This window comes from Rhipicephalus microplus, chromosome 10, assembly GCF_043290135.1.
Source record: "Rhipicephalus microplus isolate Deutch F79 chromosome 10, USDA_Rmic, whole genome shotgun sequence".
Lineage (NCBI taxonomy): Eukaryota > Metazoa > Arthropoda > Arachnida > Ixodida > Ixodidae > Rhipicephalus > Rhipicephalus microplus.
Window position 1 is genome coordinate 86,609,122 of NC_134709.1, and position 20,014 is coordinate 86,629,135.

General features: G+C 47.2%; 1 protein-coding gene across 2 annotated transcripts; it reads right to left on the reverse strand.

Annotated features, from left to right (window-relative positions):
• Window positions 1-16,468: 16,468 nt before the first annotated feature.
• On the reverse strand, window positions 16,469-19,248 carry LOC142774786 (uncharacterized). 2 transcript variants are annotated; one of them, XM_075875834.1, is made up of 6 exons: window positions 19,126-19,248; window positions 18,070-18,199; window positions 17,765-17,940; window positions 17,248-17,307; window positions 16,950-17,176; window positions 16,471-16,890 (listed from the first exon to the last, which is right to left on the reverse strand). In XM_075875834.1, the coding sequence occupies exons 2-5, from the start codon at window positions 18,183-18,185 to the stop codon at window positions 17,076-17,078; spliced, it is 453 nt and encodes a 150-aa protein (XP_075731949.1). In that variant the 5' UTR covers window positions 18,186-18,199; window positions 19,126-19,248; the 3' UTR covers window positions 16,471-16,890; window positions 16,950-17,075. The 2 variants fall into 2 exon arrangements, 1 of the variants encoding a protein (XP_075731949.1); XR_012886558.1 differs by lacking the exons at window positions 17,248-17,307; window positions 18,070-18,199; window positions 19,126-19,248 and having other exon boundaries at window positions 16,469-16,890; window positions 17,765-18,060.
• Window positions 19,249-20,014: the final 766 nt, after the last annotated feature.

The window sequence follows — 20,014 nt, forward strand, 5'->3', positions numbered from 1 at the left end:
CACGCGAGATGGGCCAGCTTTTTGCTTAGAACGAAAAATCATGGACCGTCTAACCCTGATGGACTGCGAGGCAGCAGCGGTGCGCATGGCGTTACGCGGTTGAAAAGGGCGTCGACGCGGGTGCTGGACGAACTGTTTGAAGCGAAACTTCGTGTAGCGTTCACTCGAAGAAACGTTTGTTTGAAAGTCAAAGACACAGGAGGCCGGTTGGGTTTCGTGTAAGTTTTATCGCAGATAAACGAGCTGAAAGAGTGTTTCCGTTCGACGTGTGGTCGAGTTTGCAGGCAGTGGAGAGGGTGAAGCGAGGGAGAAGTGTGTTGCGAGCGGGCGGAGGAGCCGGCAGCTGCGGGCGCTGCGGCAAGCGTGCTGCAGGGGAGGGACAGACTGACGTCAGCATGCACTTGCGAGGTAAGTGTGTGAGGAGAGCGTGACGTCAACGCGCCGCTGTGGCGTGACCTAATCGTCACCGCTGCACCACCTGCGGCGAGGGGAACGCGTTTTGGTACGTTCGTACGGATGCAGGTATACGAATGGCGTCACATACGTGAGTCAAAGAGCTGCTTTGCATCCAGAATTATTAACGATTTAGGTTGCAATGGCACCCTACTATGGGACAGCGATAAGCTGCTTCTGTGTTGAGAACAAGCTGCTTTTGTGTCGACGTGTTAGAGCCCGATGTACTCAACTATGTGAGGCCATAGACAGTCCCTGATCCCAAAGAACAAATTTGGTGCATGAATTGTGTGCTTAAAAAAGTCATTGATGATTAAGAGTACTTGATACTCTACTATGGGAGAGCATAAAGCCATCCTGTGAACCTTTCCGCACAACTTCGTTGAAGTTATCTTTAACGCTAGGAATTGTGTGTTAAGAAAAAGTGGTTAACGATTCAGAGTACTTGGTACTGTTCTATGGGTGGGCATAAAGCCGTCCCGTAAAAGGTCAAGGAAACTTGTTGATCGTAGGCATGAGTGTGTTTAGAAACATGGCTAACGATTTAGAGTATTCGGTACTCTACTATGGGAGGACATAAACGCGTCCCTAAGGCACTGCTGGTTGGAAGCAGGAGGAACATGAGCTGTCGATGGAACCGACTGATCACGACCACGAAAACAATGCACATGTGTTTCAGCGTTAAGTTCAGCGCAGGTATCCTAGACGACTTCTTTCTGAGACTAGGCGGTCAAACCGAAAGTATTCTCGAACACAACAAGAAACAGGGTTACCTTCCGCAAGAAACGCGAAACCTTATTTTAAAATTCTTACGATTATTATAGATACGCGACAACTACGTGCATTGACGGAACTGTCACTACAGACGGCATACGCTAGATCTCGCGGAACCGCGCAAGCCGATCACTGTTGGTCTACAAAAAAAAAAAAAATGACAGCATATCAACGGAGTGAATGATGGAGAGTGGGGCGAAGCATTCGTCCGACCATTCGGTCTTGCTTCCGTCCGTCCATGCGTTCGTCTGTGTGACCGTCCATGCGTCCGTTTGCCCGTCCGTCCGTGTGTCTGTTCGTGCGTCCGTCCCTGCGTTCGTCCATGCATCCACCCCTGCGTTCGTTCATGCGTGCATCTATGCATCTGTCTGTGTGTCCGTTCGTCCATTTATTCAACACTCCAAGTACCACCACCTCACGTCTTTTCATGATATATTCCCCATGTAGAAGCACCGACATCCAGCGGACATTCCAAGGACTAAACGAGAGGTGGCACACGCACACTTTCTTACGGCTTGCGCTTCTTATCTACTTCCCACCTTTAACCACCTCGAGTTCATGGTACCTACTAGTTCACTGTATTCATGGCACTGCAGCTCCACGCTCGCTAAGCCTTTCTAAAACCAAGGAGGTTACGACCAGCGAGTATAACGTAGCAACCTTTTCCTGTCAAATAGTGCTCAATGTACATGCCAATGGCTGCTAATGGGAAATGAGAGCAGGAGAATTCGGCTTTTACTTTCTTACGGCTTGCGCTTCGTATCTACTTCCCACCTTTAACCACCTCGAGTTCATGGTATATACTAGTTCACTATATTCATGGCACTGCGGCTCAACGCTCGCTAAACCTTTCTAAAACTAAGGAGGTTACAACCAGCGAGTATAACGTCGGAATCTTTTCTTGTCAGATAGTGCTCAATGTACATGCCAATGGCTGCTAATGAGGATTGCAGCATGCGCGTTAACTTAAAGCCGAATGCTCCTGTCTCTCATTCCCCATTAGCAGCCATGGCGTGTACATTGAGCATTATTTTTCATTGTTCAACAACGCACAGAAGAAATCTCTCACCGGCACCACCTTGGAGGTCAAAATGTTATACTTGTTACACACTACTACAAAGGTTACGAGGGACGAACGGGTGCCGCTATAAGTAGCTCCGCCCCTAAAATTACGGTGACACGTGGCAACGACGAACGTTTCTCAAACCGATGTCAAATCAGGTGATCCTCAAGGGTCCGTCCTCGGTCCTTTTTTTTATTTTCAATACACATTAATGTTATACCCGACAACATTTTCTCGAAAATTTGTTTATTGGCAGATGAATGCGTTGTATATCGCAAAATTACAGATGCCTCTGACATAGCAACCCTTCAATCCGACTTGAATAACATATAAAAGTGGTGCCTCACATGGTGCATGGAACTCAACATTAACAAATGTAAAACGATGCGCATTTCTCGTTCTAACACAATCTGCCCTGCCTATGCACTAAATAACTGCCCCCTTCAATCTGCTACCACCTACCGTTATCTTGGCATTTTTATTACCAACGACTTCTCTTGGAAGCAACACATACAATACATAACATCAAAAGCAAACCGCCCATTAGGATATTTGAAAAGAAACTTTTAGTTTGCACCTGTACAATTAAAACGACTGCTATATATAAGATACATCCACTCCAAACTGGAATACGCCTCATCCATCTGGGATCCACATCGAGTCACATTAATTAACGAAATTGAATCGGTACAAAATCACGCTGTTCGTTTTATTCTTCGTAATTATCATCGTTCTGTTAGTGTTTCATTAATGAAGAGTACACTCCACATTCCATCACTCTCTATTCGCAGAAAGGACTCGCGCATCTCATTATTTCACAAAATTTATCACCACAATCCTTTTCTTTGCTCACTTTGAATTCACCCGGCATCGTACCATTCTGCTCGCCATGATCACGTGTACAAGGTCAGCGTACTTTGTCACAAAACCTTAGCATGTTCACAATCATTCCTCCCTAAGAGGTCAATAGATTGGAATAACCTACCTGCATCATTATTAAGCATCACCGACCCCACTCAATTTAAAAATGCACTAATAAACTCATAATCGTGAACTGCACTAATCGTCGTAAGTGTTATTGACTGTTTCTTGTATTCTTTGTGGTTCTAGTTCTGTTGTCTTTTAATAAAGTGTACTCCTTGCAGGCAAATCTTCAACATTATATTTACCTTCATGTTCAATGTGTTCACATAATCCTGTAGTTATTTTGTTGTTCATCTGTATTTCCGCCCCTCCTCTCTATAATGTACAAATGTACTGAGGGTTTTACAAATGAATAAATAAATAAATAAACCAAGTGGTTCCAGCAGCATCACTGCACGCTTCCGCGGTCATTCTCGGAGGTCCCACTTGAACACTAGGCCGCGCGCCCATGATCACGCAATAAGAACTAAACTGAAGGATGCGAACGTGTTCTACCAACGACGCAAAAAAAAAAAGACTGCGGGAAATATATTTGATATCGGCGCTTCAATGAAATATTTCGTGCTGGCTGGCTAAAAAAATGGCAGATCTCACGTACAGTGGGAAGCGATGATATACGAAGCACGAATGAGAAAGGATTATATTGTATCGAGGGCTGAAAGAGCAAGAAAGAAGAAGAGGTAGGACGCTCTCGAGCGATGGTGATTCGGCAGTGACGGTGGAGCGACGGCGCCTTCAGTGTAAATAAAACCATCACATCCGGAACAGCTTTCGTGGAGGTGCTGGGTAACTTGCCATCCTGGACCCCGCAGCAGAAGTTCTTCGAAGAAGCAGACCCTTAGCTGGCCTACCCCCGAACAACATCAGCATGAACGACGACACAGGAATCCCGTTGACGTACTACGCTGCTTCATCCACCAGTGCCACCGACACGGCACAAGGTGGCCGTCGGCGTCGACAACCAGACTACTGGGCACCTGAGCCACAAATATTCTCAGGTAAAACTGACGAAGACGAGGACGCTTGGCTAAAACCCTGCGACAGAGTGAGCCGCTACTACGAATGGATCGCGCCGGCGAAGCTCGTGACCGTATAGTATTCTTCCTTGCCGGGACAGCCTTGCTTTGGTTTGAGAACCATGAACATATCCTCCCCACTTGGGATATATTTGTTAAGGAACGAGTTTCATGAAAAAGAAAGCGGAGCGAACTCTGTCACGTATACGGCTTAGTTGGCTGGCGAAACGTGCACAACCTACATTGAAGAGGTATTGAAGCTTTGCGGGATTTTCGACGCAAATAAGTTTGACGAAGACCAAGTCGGTCATTTGTTAAAAGGCATCGCCGAGGACGTGTACAATTTTAGATAACGAAAGAAAACTTGAACACTTCTTTTATTTTCAGGCAGCAGCGTCGCACATTCGAGGCGCTGAAGACCCGGAGAATTTTACCCAAGTTCGGGCGCTTGGACGATGTTCCCACTGTTGCAAGTATGGACGTCGCCACCTGCGAAGGCATTCCCTTCCTCGTACGTCGGGTAGTTTGAGAAGAGCTCGTACGACTTCAAGCAGGTGACGTTCACCACCAACGCTCGTTCACCGCGTGCCCCGAACCGCACCTCCCTACTGGATGCGAGAGCACCACGTCGAAAACCGACCACGCACAGAAACAGCAGATTTCACCCCCGTGGCTTCCCTTACGGGTCACGGCCACCACCGGGTGTCATCATCTCGTAGAGCCGCTGCGGACCTCCGACCATCGTCAACCAGGCCAGAAGATTACTATGCGCCATCACGAAATGTTCATGTGGAGCACGACCCGTCTCCGCGTAGTTCTGCCACCTCTGCTCCTGCTAATGTAAGCCGACAAGTCCCAGTTTGCTACACATGTGGTCTCCTAGGGCATATTTCGCGCTTCTGTCCCAGACTGCCGCCTGCACCGCCACGTTTTTTAAAATATCCGGCTAGTATGTACGCAACGCCTGTGCTGCCACGTTTCTCGACGCACCCGCCTCGTATGCACGTAACCTGGACTTTTCACCCGGCCTACCACCGTCCCCGACAGCAATGGCCTAATGAATTTCGCAGCGAGTCCCCCGCCTCCGAGCGAAGCCTGACGCCACCTCCGACACGGTCCCGCCAGTCGCCGTTTCCGCGTCGTCGGTCCCTTTCCCCGCATCAGCTGGGAAACTAGCTGGTGCGACCGATGGAGGTGTGGTCGCGGGACGGTCACTTTCACCAATTCCTCCTTCTGCTGTGATGTTGACGAACAAAGTGCGTGTGTGCATAGAGGGTGTAGATACTCTTGCTCTTGTAGACACTGGTACTGCTGTTCGGTTATGAGTCTTCGTTTCAAACATCGTTTCTTGGGTCAAAAAGTTATGTTTGCGTGAAATCATAAAGAAACTTTTCGTGGAGTTGGAGGCGAAGCGTTATGCCCTGTTGGTATTTGCTCAGTTGTACTCACAATTGGCGGACAAAATTTCCGAGTTGAATTTACTGTACTGGCTCGCGCAACTCATGATGTCATTTTAGGGATAGACCTCCTTCATGAATGCCGCGCTACGCTTGACTGTGGAACTGGAGAGATTCTTCTACAAAGTACGTTACCCGCTGCGATAGTTGACGATTTCCCGACTCAGCCCATCGATGCGCTTTCGTTGTCTGAAGATGTGACGATCCCTGGTCGGACAGCAGTGTTTGTTCCCGTATGCTCTTCTCACGTCCGCTCAGAACCCTGCACTGGACTTGTCGAGCCTGATCATACGAACGCCATCAAGAAGAATGGGCTAGTCCCACGGTCTGTGCATACAGCCATCGACAGACATGCTTGCTTGTGGGCGCTGAACGCAGCCTCAGAGCCTGTTGTTCTACCAGCCGGATTCAAACTGGGAACGTTCGAGGAGCAGACCACAATTGACGTCAGAATGGTCTCAGAGTCTCCAGACATCAGTCAGACTGCGCCCAACTACTCAGCCGACAAGAAACGTATGATCAATAAGTCGTTGCCTTCTTCCGAGCAGGATGTCCTCGAGGAGGTGCTGACACGCTACGCGGGAGTCTTTGATTTCGCTCAAAACAAGCGTTGTTCCATGCTGCCCGAATCCCGTATGCACCACCGCATCAACGCGGGAGATGCTACAAAGATACGTCAGAAACCATATCGCGTATTGCCGTCAGAGAGGCAAATGATCGCCGATCAGGTCAACGACATGCTGCAGAAAGGCGTTATTCAAGAGTCAAGAAGTCCTTGGGCAGCTCCTGTTATATTGGTAAAAAAAGAAAGACTACTCTTGGCGATTTTGTGTATACTACCGCCGTCTCAACGCCGTCACAAAGAAAGACGTGTATCCGCTACCAAGCATGGATGATGCTGTTGATTGTCGGCATTCGGCCGCATATACTTTTCGTCCGTCGACCTAGGGTCTGGATACTGGCAAATACCGATGCATCCGTCTGACAAATAGAAGACTGCTTTTGCCATGCCTGACGATTATTTGAATTTAACGTTATGCCGTATGGCTTATGTAATTCCCCAGCTACCTTCGAGCGACTCATGGACTCCATCCTTCGCGGTTTCAAAGGGGAGATATGTATGTGCTATCTCGATGATGTAACTATTTTTGGCAAGACATTCCACGAGCACAACCATCGGCTTAGCGTCGTTCTAGATTGCGTCAAACAAGCTGGTCTCGTTTTAAGCGCAATGAAGGGTTGTTTTGGTGAGCATCAAGCCCTTGTGCTCGGATATCTAGTTGACAGGGATGGTATACGGCCAGACCCGCAAAAAATCAGTGCTGTCCCAGACTCAAGCAACCAACGTCTGTGAAGGATCTCCATAGCTTCGTGGGCCTGTGTTCTTATTTTTGCCGGTTCATCAAAGACTTCGCCCAGCTTGCTCATCCTCTTACAGAGTTGCTGCACAAAAACGCCCCATTCCGATGGACCGTTGAATGTGAGGCTGCTTTCGAGCAGCTGAAGTATTTGCTTACTTCCGGGCCCCTGTTGCGCCATTTCGACCCGGAGGCACTCACGACACTGCATAGTGGTATCGATGCTAGTGGTATCGGTGTTGGTGCCGTGCTATAGTTCAGCATCACGACAGCCGCCAGCACGTCGCGGCGTTCGAAAGTCATACTTTCACTAAGGCGGAGAGGAATTATACGGTCACCGAACTGGAATGTCTTGCGGTTGTCTTCGCCATCCAAAAGTTCTGACCTTTTTTGTACGGCCGGCAATTCAAGATTGTCACAGATCATCATCCTCTTTGTTGGCTAGTCGGACTACGCGACCCGACTGGCCGGTTGGCTCGTTGGACGGCCGGTTGGCTCGTTGGGCCTTACGGCTTCAAGAATATAGCTTTTCTGTGACCTACAAGAGCAGTCGATGTCACGCAGATGCCGACTGCTTATCTCGTCTTCCATCTCCGACTGTGGATGCTGGTGATGATGATTTCGATAAATACCTGGCTGCAATCTCATCCAACTTTCCAAATTTGGACGTCTTCCATCACGAGCAACAGCGTGAGCCTTCGCTGAAATCAATCACTGATGCGGCTCGTATCTCTAAACGCGCCACGCCATTCGTGATTAATGACGCCCTCCTATATTGCAAGAATTACTCCAGCCATGGTTCCACACTACTCCTCGTCGTGCCAGAATGCCTGCGTCTTGCGGTATTCCATGCACGATGACATTACATCTGGGCAGCTTGGATTTGCCCAAATGCTTCACCGTATCCGACAACGTTTTTCTCGACTCTGGAAGACCACCAAGCACTACGTCGCAAGTTGTGATGTTTGCCCACGCCACAAACAACCTACCACACCAGTGGCTGGCCCACTGCAGCTAGTTAAGCCACCGACATCACCATTCGAAAAAGTCGGCATAGATTTACTGTATATGGGCCCTTTCCCCAAGTCTACCACCGGCCGCCGCTGGATTATTGTGTGCGTAGATTACCTGACGCGGTATACTGAAACGATGGCGGTTGCTTCAGCCACATCATCTGATGTGTCATGGTTTCTTCTCCACTCGATCATACTTCGTCACGGGGCCCCTCGTGTGGTGATAAGGGATCGCGGCCGGCAGTTTACCGCTGACGTTGTCGAAGATTTGCTACGGCTTTGTGGGTGTCAGTATCGGCATTCCACGCCATACCACCCTCAGACCAACGGGTCACTGAGCGCGCCAATCATACCATCATCAACATGCTTTCAATGTACGTCGCAGCGGATCACAAGAACAGAGTTGCCGTATTACCTTTTGTTACATACGCATTTAATACCGCGAAACACGAGGTCACAGGTTATACGCCTTTGTTTCTTCTCTATGCTCGTCATCCCTAAAGTTTCATAGACACCATACTTCCTTTTTCGACGAATGAAAACGCCCGTGTCACGCACACTTTGAGTCGCGCCGAAGAAGCCCATCGACTTGCTCGGCTCCGAACTCTTTCCGCCGACGCTCGCGCGAAAGAACGTTACGACGAAAAACACCCACCTGTGACTTTCGCTACAGGGGATTTAGTCTGGCTGTGGACGCCCGTTCGAAAGAAGGGACTTTGCCAGAAGTTTCTTTCCAAGTACTCAGGACCATTCGTCATTACTCAGTGCCTAAGTCACATCACTTACGTTGTAGCGAAAGAAACAGCTCAGAACCGCCGTGCGCGCAAGACGCAAATTGTGCACATTGCCCGATTGAACCTCAACAACAACCGATCGCTTCTACTCGCTCGGTGAGCTTCGTCTTGCCCGGAGGAAAATGTAACGCGGGCTGAAAGAGCGAGAAAGAAGAGGGAGTAGGACGCTCTCGAGCGATGGTGATTCGGCAGTGGCGGTTGGGCGCTGGCATTTTTAGTGTAAATAAACCCATCACATTCGAAACAATATGTCACTTTTAAGTCTACATAATGTTACGAGGTGGAGGTAAATGATGCCGTACATGACTTCCGTGTCATGGTTATAATGTTTGAATGTGTATAGTTTACCTTCGTCATCTATTCATTTCACGTGATACTAAATTTAGCATATGTGGAGCTAGCAAAACGGCCGTGAGCATGTTATGAGCATGGTATGTTGTCTTGTTCTTACATGACACGCATGTCAGGATTATCAAGTTTGCACCGGTCATATACTTTCATCATCCATCGACGTCATGTAACACCAAAGTTGCTATATGTGGAGCTAGCAAAACAGCCGCGAGTGCATCATGAAGGGCCCAATATACTACAATGTAGCGTTGACGCGCGCGATGTGTCTAGTCCAACACATCATCTTCTGAGTTGGTTCCCAGCTCACCTTGGACAAATCAACGATTCCCCTCCCAATCTCAGTGAAGCAGCACACGAGGCGGCACGAGACCTCTCCAACCGCGCCTCCCCGGGGATGCGTTCTGCTGGTGAAGGGGATCACCGGGAAATTCTTACAACATATAACAAGCTCACTAAACATTTCTACTTGTCTAGAAGGATTTTCCCTCCACCTCACAAAAATCTAACCCGGCCCCAAGCACTTACATTAGGGCTTTTGTACCCTACTTTGAAATTGTTACACATCATGCACCCTGACCTATACCCAAATAATCGTTGTCCACATTGTGGGGAAATAGCTTCATTAGAACACATGCTCTGGCAGTGCACCAAATTCGCTCATTTATCGAACATCAGCTCTGCCAGATGGGAGGCGGCAATCCGCAGCTAGTCCTTGGCATATCAGCTCTGGGCTGTCCACTAAGCACGCGAGGCGGCTGAGGAGCTTGACATCTCAGTCCCCACGTGGGAGCTGCCCGCAACACAGTGTTCTGTGTTTTGGAGGACCAAGTAAAAGTTTATCCAATTCAATCCAGGCATATAAAAATCCCCAGCCAGCATTACCTAGAAATACTATGAACCACCTTCCCGCAGTGAACGAGGTAGCAGCGGTGCGCATAATGTTGACCCGGTTGAAACAGTCGTCGACGCGGGTGCTGGAAGAACGATCTGAAGCGAAACTTGGTGTAGCGTTTACTCGAGTAAACGTTTGTTTGAAAAACAGACACGGGAGGCGGGACGTGTTGAAGACGCTTGCGCTCAGTTTGCTTGGCTCGCGTCTCGTCGGTGTTACCCGCGTGCCGTCTGTATTCTCGAACACGATCGGTGTTCTTGACTCGCACCTCATCATTGTTGCTGGTCTTCCACTGCTGACGCTTGCGTTCGGCTTCCTTGGCTCGCGCCTCGTCGGTGTTGCCTTTCGCAAACGAGATCGGCTTCCATAACCTTCGCAACGGTGGCGTCAGCCGGGAAAGGCACGCGCACACTAGCGGGAAGCATGCCCTGATGGCGTCTCGCCCGTCAGCGCGGTCGCGCGGTGTGTAGCTTGAGCAGCAGCGCGCTGTCTGTCAGCGCCGCGAGATTCTCGAGGCACGCGCACACCGGCTCGCGGCCGTTCTCGCTCACTGATGGAGAGAAGTGGCGCGGGTGAGATGATGCCCACAAGAGGAGTGGGCCAATGCCGACTAAATTTAGTCGGCGTTGAGTGGGCTCAAGCGTTTCGAGTGGTTGGTGGAGAGGGTGAAGTGATAGAGAGCTGACATGCGGCAAGCGCGTGGCAGGCGAGGTAGGGAGACGTGTCGCTCAACGGTAGGAGGGCGATACTTACTTGGCACCACTTCAACACTTGCGGCGAGGGGGAGTGGTGCGGACAGAGGGACAGCGTTACACAGGCTAGTCGAAGAGCAGCTTGGCATCTAATATAATACAAACATGGCCTGTCCACAAAGGCCGGGTACGTGACAAGGATATCTGAGCTGCTACATACCCTGATGTGTCATTACATTGGGCTGGGTGCGCTGAAGTGAATTCATATCACTGCTAGCTGTCACTGACCAGCTCCCGCTTTACAGCAAGGATATCGAGGCGGGAGTGCCAACAGCTAGCGGAAGCGCGGAACCCCTTCCACTTCGTTTTCGACAGCGGCCGCTGCTATCAACCGATGTAGGGTTCGAGGCTACTCGACACGCTCTCCCGTGTTCGAACTCATTTTGCTCTCGATAGTACGTATGTAATGTTCATAATATTGTATAGCCAGCACTGCAACAACTATTCACGTTTAAGGAAGATTAGCGTCTATTTGAAAAGTAGGTCCGAGACCTGGCATAGCTTTGTGGTAGAATGCTTGAATGCCTCGCAGAAGTCTTCGGTTCGATACCTGCTGGGACATTTAGTCTTTGCATTCATCGGGTCAGCACTGCCGGTGTCAGGTTTTTCTCAATGCTAACGCGTTAAAATTGACTATGTGTGTTCTCCTCGTTCGTGGGTATAATACTGTCAGACACCTGTGGCACATAATCACATACCAATGGCACGTACCCGACCGGGAGCATGTGCCACTGCCTGGCGGAAGGTGTTGACGATGTACGCGTTGGGAGTGTGATATCAAGGCGATAGCAATAAAGAGCTCGTTTATCTGAAATTCCGGCACCGGTGTCGGCGTCGTTGGTTGTGAGCGAAAAATTATCTTATGCGTGACCGAAAAATTCACAACCATGCAAATAAAATAAAGGAAAAAAAGTCGAGTGTGGACCGAAGCAGGGCCGTTCGAGTCTTAGTGACGATCGAACCTGATTCGTTGGCGTGCCAAGCGGATGTTCCACCACACGGCCACGTCTCTGCTTGTGAACACAGTGAAAAAAAAAACGTTTTATGTTTGAAAATGCGGTGCACGTACTCTCATGTTTAAAACAGACTTGCCTCATGTATACATGCTTAACAATGCAACATGCAATAATGCAGTAATAATGCATGGTATAAACGCACATTTCCAGCGGCCATCACAACAAGTCATTATCCTAGTGGCTTAGGTGTTTAAAGCCGGTCACCCACTACAAAAGCGACACCCGCTACTGTGCCTATACCCTTAAGAGGATGTAGTGGGGGAATAGCAAGCTCACACTGGTTTCTTCCCCTAAAATTACACACTAAGAATAAAAAAATCACACCACATTCATGGACTGAATGCTGATGAGTGGGGCTAAGCATCCATCCGTCCGGTCGTGCATCCATCCGTCCATCCAACCGTGGGTCCATTTGTCCGTCCGTGAGTCTGTCTGTATGTATGTCCGTCCGTCAAGTTAACACTCGAAGTACCACCATCTCGCACCTTTTCATCATATAGGGGATGGATGGGTGTATCCGGCTGTGCCCTTTACTCGGGTGGTGGCTCACGTCACCTAGCCATTAAGTACTATCACTGTGTGTTTAAGGATTGAATTTCACTCGTGCCTCGATTGTAGCCACCAATCAGTTAACCTCCTCGTGGTTATTTCTACCCGTTTAAATGCTATTTTGCCTTCACTGTACCTAAACCCCAATGCTTTAAAAAATTCAGCGCCATTATCTTCGAGTATAGGGCGGAGCTCTTTACAGAACATCATAGAGAAATAAAGGTTAAGAGTGGACACTCCCGTAGACCACAGCGGCCCAATCGACCCTAGCACACCTAGTGGTTGGTGAGAGCAAGTGGCGTGCGCTTCCTGTTTCGGTTTCACTGGCGCAAATTTTGAATTACTTAGCATAACCGACGTTTGGCTATGACGAAAGTTCATGATTTCAGACCACTATTCATCGCCCAAATGGATAGTTTTTGTAGGTCGTTTTGATTTAGCGATTCCCTGTTTTGTTTTGTTCAGTGGTTCGTGCGAATCGGTCGTGACGTAATTTTTATTTCGATTAAGTTATAATAAAAAGAGATGCAGGTAATGATAATTCACTACAATTTTATTCATCGCGCTTGTGTTTTTTTTTTTGGAACGAGTGATCAATGTATATATCAGTCAAAGAGACAGAGTATTCGTAATGTTTTATTCAAAGGCAAGGTAGAGTCTGAGAATATAAAAAGCACAATATGACAAAGGTAGACAACAAATGAATCTCGCCTTACAAATAAATTGTAACAAATACAGAGAGAACACAGACAACGCACACATCGCTAGAGTTGGCAGAAGCCGAGAAGCTGGTGAAGTATGACACACCGGGCCAGTGGGTAAGTAAGGATCTATGGCAAAAACACAGCGCACAATGCTGATGAAGAAGGAAGAAGTGACATATACACAGCAATGAAGTCGCGAATCATGCCTGGGGTTAACCGAAATAATGCATATAAAAAAAGAGCACACAGAAACCACACGACACAATATAGCAGAAAGGCAAAGGTGCAGTGTGCTGGCTGTGCTTAAGAACAGCTAGTCCAAAATGAAAAAAAAAAGCAGACTTGATGCCTGCTTGTCCTCAGAAAGGTAGGGCTTTGCAGCTTGCTCACTACGTGAAAGACAAACTTTATGCTACAACACTGGTAGGTTTTGTGGCTTTTGTTATGCGTCGCCTTCATCAAAAACTTAAGATCCCAAGTGATTTGCGTCTGGGTGTTGCTGTGACGCTTGCGAGCTAAAATAGATTGTAGTCATCACTTATCCAGAATTGTGGACCTTAATTGGTGCTACGAGAGCGGTATTACAGGGCTAACAAATAGCAGAAGGAAACCACTTTGGCTCATTATTTTTCACAAAGGCTCTACATCGTACGTTATCACTCAAAAGCTATATAAAAATAAAATGGCAGCGTCGCAGCCCCATCAAACGCTACAAGTTTGAGTATTCTTTTGAAAATTTTGATGGGCGAGATGAGGAGGTTGATGAGAAGCTAAAATACGAAAAGCGTGATAACGTGAACCGTGCCCACTTCATACTGTGTTCCTTACCCGCTCGAAGATATTTCAACAAGCGGTTTTGTTATCGATATATTACTTGAGCTGGAGAGATAAAGCATACACAGTGACCAAGCGAGCCACAGTAAAGTGTACAGTTCGCCCGCATTTGCTACAAAAATACAGACAGGATACCCAACATTCTTTTTAAGGTTATGCAAATCACTTCGAGCGAATACACAGTGTCCCTACTCCTCATAGCGGTAACCTAAACAATGTATGCAACGAAGGAGTGGCTAGTCCAGTTGAGCTGAATATAAGCATATAAGACCGTAATGAAGTCTGCTGTAACGAAGTAATAACATAACAAAGCTATTGCAGGATTCGGCTCAACTCGAATACTTTAGTGTAAACCCGCCGCTAATTGCTAACCTTTGAACTTGTCAAGCTGTATGTCTGAGATTGAAGACTGGAACCTAACCCTATCTAAGTTTCGGTTCACAAAACGCACATGCCAACATAAACGAACCCGGCAAAAGATTTTCAGAAACTTCGCGCGACACCCACCAGAGCAGAAATGAAAATCGCTAACACTTGACAGATGGTGATACAAAACATCGCACACTTTCAGGTGATGTGCAGTGGCCTCAATTATGGCAAGAAAGTGAAATTCAAGTTGTTGTACGTATGCAAAAGCTGCTTCTGATGGCACAGTGAGATTCCCAAAAAGTTTGCTGGGGACGTGGTATGCTTAGAGCATTGTGAAATATTGGTGGGTACCCTTAAGCGTCTCACTGTCGTCTTTCAGTAACTGTGGGCAACTGCAACCGTCACATGCATTCCGAAGGAAATGTTTGATGAGAAAACCAGCTACATAATATGCAGCGGAGTCATCGATAATATGGGAGTGAACGTTTGTCGCAAGTTCAGAAAGATCGTCTAGAGCGGGAAAGTCGTCAGGCTGTGGCTGTGCACACTCCTCATTATCCACAAGAGACGCACTGGTGAGGGAGAATGGCGAGAGCTGCTCCTGGAGGAGGTCACATCCATCATCCTCGACATTTCCGTATTCTGACAGCTTGAAGAGTTTTCTTATACAGATGTGCTTCAGGCCACAAATAAATTGTGCTACATTGGGGTTGGTGTTGCAATGCTGTTTTTGCCTAATGTGGCCAAATATGTTCTCCAGAGGATCCTGTTGAAGCCTGCGTGTTAACAGGTATTCAAAATTGTAATTTTTGGAGAGGTCGTCACATAGTTGACCAATTGCCTGAATTGTAATTTTCCAACCTACGGTGGTTTGTGGTTGACGTCTGCCAACAAACTGCCATGATGCAATCCAGGGAAGCTGGCCTCGGAGGAAGTCAATCAGCTCTGAATCATTTTTCATGATTGCATGCCGCAGCTTTTGCGAAGTTCTTTTTTTACTCGAGCTGTTCAAGGCATCGAAAATCCTGTCCATACGATCACAAAATTGAGCTGTAGTGATGGCCGAGGCAGGCAGCACCTTCGCATACACCAATGCCGTGATAGCAATCGAAACTGATGCACTGAGGACCTGGGTTGCTCTGCTGACCTTCACATTAGAAAAAGGTTTCTGATGAACGTGCCGTTCAGTCAACTTTGGAGCCAATCGCAACCGCAACTCATGTGAGGATTGGTAAAGGCTTACAATGTGCGACCAGTTAACGATGTCATTCCCAATGTATAACTTGTGTGCTTGGACATTATTGCGCGTTGTTTTAATTAAATGCGAAACATCAAAAATGTAATATACCCGCTCACCATTAACTTCAAAAAAAGGCTTTGCTACAGTCACTCTTAGTTGGTTAGCGAGACTTACATTTGAACTGCCCTGGTCACAAATGACTGCTTTCACTGCAATAATAATGCTCCTAAGCTCCAAAATGAGTGACACCAGCAAGTTATGCATAACAGATGATGGTGTTGATGTGTGCCCTATAGTAAAAGCAACCAGTTGAACCCACTTTCTCAAAACACCAACAAGAAAAAAAAAACAGTGCTCGATCAGCAATGGTCGAAGTGCAATGAGTGCCATCATCTGTAAAACCCTGGACAACGTCTCTTGCAGCATCATAGTACAAATTCTTTTTGAGTGTTATTTCGTCGAAAACTAAAGCGCACACTCGGTCCCGTTCATTCCAAGCTTGAGTATTTGTTGCAATGGAAGAAAGGATTCCTGGAATTATGCCTGGAGTCATCTTTACATTAGCTAGCCACCTCCTTAATGAACGCTGGGAGGGCAAAGAAAAATATGGAGCCAGAAATCGGTATGCTCACGGACCTCGGAAGTTTAAGTGAAGAGCGAATTTCTTGAACCACACGGGAAACCGCTTGCCCTTGCGTTTGGGCCTCAAGCGAACATGTGCAGAAAGAAGTTTAAAAACCTCCTCGGTGACGTGCGGTCGGATAACTTCAAGGGCCTTTGAAGTCGATGACGGTGCTTGGTGAGGCTGTCTCCGCAGTCTTTTGATAGTTTTCCGCTGTGCTGCTACTTTGGCTTGCAGATGTTTAATGGTTTGCTTGTACTTCATTGATGGAGACATTGTCGCTGGCATACAGGAACGCACTGCAATAAACAAAAAAATGGATGTAAAAGCGAAGAACAACTATTCCCATACGAGCACTTTCCTCGCTCTTTCAGACCCAAGGTGCACAACTTTCTGTGGTGCAAAGTTTTCGATTCCACTACCTAAAAACAAACCATTCACAATGTTGACAATGCACAAAAAAAATAAAAATCACTGAGAGCCCACCCTTACATTTTGTAAGTGCACACGTAGTGTCCTTTTGAGGATAGTTTCCTCAGAATGTCCTAAACATAAAATAGCACATTAAAAACAGCTGCAATAAAAGCATAGACACCATTTTCTCTAGGGCACTCAGGCGTGGAGCTGTTGGCGGATACGTCTTCTGGAGGATTTTGTGAAGCTTGTTCAGTGCCTCGGACAGTGCTGTCGGAACAATCTTGCGAGCGGCCTGCGGAAGTCTCTATATCAATCCACTCTGGTGTTGAAGTGAAGATACATACAACTTACTGGTCACACAAGTTCCTTTTGTGACAGCTGAATGACTGGTTAAGGTTTTCTCCGGCAAGAAGAAGTCAGCGGAAATTCTTTCACCAGCTACAAGGGAGCTGCCACCTGCAGAGGTTTGGTCAACAGTCAATTTCGGTAAAAAAAAGAAATCGCGACACTGAACGCACCCTGTTCATCGGGGCACCTCAATGTGTGGGAGCCGCTTTTTGAAGCCTCTACCGCAGGTCCTGAAGAAATGAAATTACGACAATGTATCAGTAAGAGGCTTAAAATAACACAAACTGAAGCTCATCTGCACCTTGCAGTGCAGCTTCTGCAGCCATGTCACAGTCACTACTTGAAGCGACGCTCAGAGAACCTGCATATATGTGCAGTTGGTACAAGTTAGAAAGCTTGTAGCATGGGGAAACTTAAACAGCTCTTTCAAACGCATAAATTGGTCGAACGTGGAAGAAAAGAGAAGGCACCAACTAGGAAACAAGTAATTTGTGATTTTTGGAATTATCAACAGTGGCAGCTTTCACTGATGAAAGGTATACGTACATGTGCACTCAGGCTTGAAGATAACGTGAAATAGCCCTTTAAAGTATTTTAAAACAAGTTGCGCAGGTCAAGAGCATCAAAAAATGACAGAAATGTAAAGCTGCTGTTAGGAAGGTAATAGCCCACAATTCACAAAATTTAAGACTTTCCAATTGTTACTTCTATAGTGAGGCTTCTCCATCGGCTACAAAGATCTTCACGGTTAACTGTCGCCACTGATTCAATACAAGTGGCTGCTATTGCACATATTTGAGTTTCAGTCAATCATTTACATGGTGCAGCTGGTTGCACACTGGGAACAGCCATTCTTGTAAGCCTTGTGTGCCCAGGGTCCATGAAACTTTGAGCAGTAAAATGGTCGCTACAAACCCTGTACGTTGCGTACAATAGGCTGGCCGGCTTACTAAGGAGATCATCGCGTCCAGCATACTGCATCCATGCTTTCATCCTGCATTGGCAATGAACTATCAGCTGAAAGGGGAAGTGCTTGAATAGTGATTTTTTATTGTTACCCTCACTGAGCAAGTACGAACAGTAAGCCTAAAGACATGCAAACCATACAAAAGCTTTAACACACCTGCCGTCCCATGGTATGCGGAAGAAACTCGTCCCAGGCTTCTTGTGGGTTCTGCCATTGTTGAAGCACCACGATACACAGCAGTAGCTGCCGTAGCTTGGACCGCCGGACGGCATGGCGTCAGCGCGGTCTGAAAATGTTAGTAAGTGGATACTTCGCTGTCAAATTACGAAAAAGATATGTGCACGTCATAAGTGTACCAACAAACCCCTTTGAATGATTAGCTAATCGATGCACAATACAAAACCAGTGATACATCTCTGACCCATAAAACTCTGACTTACAAAGATATACGTCAAGACCCCGTACAAAGATCTTCAGAAGTTTCCAGGCCACTATCCCTTGTAATGCAATGGTATCGCGGCCTGGGAACTTTAGAACACCTTCGTACGTACGCAGTATCAGCAGTAAATTGGGAAGAAAAATCATAGTTGAAATTTGTGCGGTAAAATTATATTGGAAACGTCAAAAAATTTGTGAGCAGCTTGCACTAGTGGCACAAGGCTAGCGAAAAAACGAAGATGATGGCCACTTGGCTAGTCCAGATTTGCCTCCGGCACACCAAGAATTATTCGTGTTCCGAGCCTTCGGGAAACGCGTCGTGAAGCATGCGAGGCCCAGCGAATGCTTCTCAATATTTTGCACCGAGCCTATGACCTAGCTGCCCAGCTACGCTCAGCGCACAGACGCTCGCGTCTGTGGCAGACGCAGCACGCGTCGCCTCGGCTTGACGCCGTGCCGCCTTTGCTATACTGCATACGTTGCACAATGTTCCCGTCTAGCCACCGCATAGAGCCACAAACTTTCTTTTTAGCGAACCTCCCAGTCCTTACAAGCTTCAGAAAAAGGTTACAACCAACGTTGGTTACAACTGCGTGAATGAGACGCCACGTAAGAAACAAACTCGCACACTCGAAGCGCAACGTGTGTGTGTGCATCTTTCTATGTTTCTTGCATGGTGTCTTATTCGCGCAAGTGTAACCGTTTTCTGAAAAAATGACCCAACAAGACCAACAACATGTCATTCAACAAGCTTCGCTTGAAAACGTGCCTCACCTGTTATCTCACGCACGAAAACGTCGACGCAGCCGACGTTGACGAAAGCGACGAAAGCTTCTCGCTGTCAGTCATGCATGGGCTTGTCGCTGGGTAGATGGTGTTTATGACAGTACGGCTGAAGAAAAATAATCGCGTAAGGTGTGTTGAATAAATTGTTTTTATGTATAAAGAACATACCAAATTTGGGCGTATAATTATTATTTTTTATAAACAATTCTGTTGTTTTGGTTATAACTGTTTTTTTTGCGCTTGCGCCCTCTGACGTTTGGTGAGAGCACTAGTTCGTTACGTAGTCGTGACGCACTTCCTAAGGCCAGGTTTCGCGGAGTGTCCGCTCTTGTCTTCTTCTTTCTCTATGAGAACATTCTCAAATGTTCAGCCTTTCCTCCAGCTCTCCGCACGCACTACATACCGTGTCTGTGCCTTTGTATTTTGCTCGGTATACTTGGTCCGCAATACTCCCTTTCTAGGCTCAAAGAACACAGAAATACCCCGATAGTTATTGTAGATCTTTCCCCTCGCAATTTCCTGCTTTAAAGTTCGGTAGGTATCCAGTGATGATTTCGTAAGCATTTCCATCTTCCACATGTCCCTCTCTGTTTCCTTCACATTCTTGTTAACAGATGTTCTCTTTTGGGTTGGCCTTCTGCTATTGTCTAAATATTTGCTTGACAGTTTTCGAGTTCGCTTCCTCCATTTATTATCAACATTATTCATGTACAAGTAGCTGAAAACCTGCCTAGCCCAACACTCCTCTCCCATTTTTCTCAATCGCTCCTCAAATTCTATCTTGCTGCCAGCTTCCCTGCACTCAAACGATGTCCATCCCATGTCATCCTGTACCCCCTGATTTGGGGGTATTCCCGTGTGCTTCGAAAGCAAGTCC

Excerpts from the sequence above, each read along its gene's own strand:
- LOC142774786 (XM_075875834.1), bottom strand. The coding sequence starts at position 18,185 with ATGCCGTCCGGCGGTCCAAGCTACGGCAGCTACTGCTGTGTATCGTGG. Across the intron at positions 17,308-17,764 it reads TGTGCAACCAGCTGCACCAT|GTTCTCTGAGCGTCGCTTCA; the intron begins GTAAATGATTGA and ends ACATATATGCAG. Across the intron at positions 17,177-17,247 it reads TGCAGAAGCTGCACTGCAAG|GACCTGCGGTAGAGGCTTCA; the intron begins GTGCAGATGAGC and ends TCATTTCTTCAG.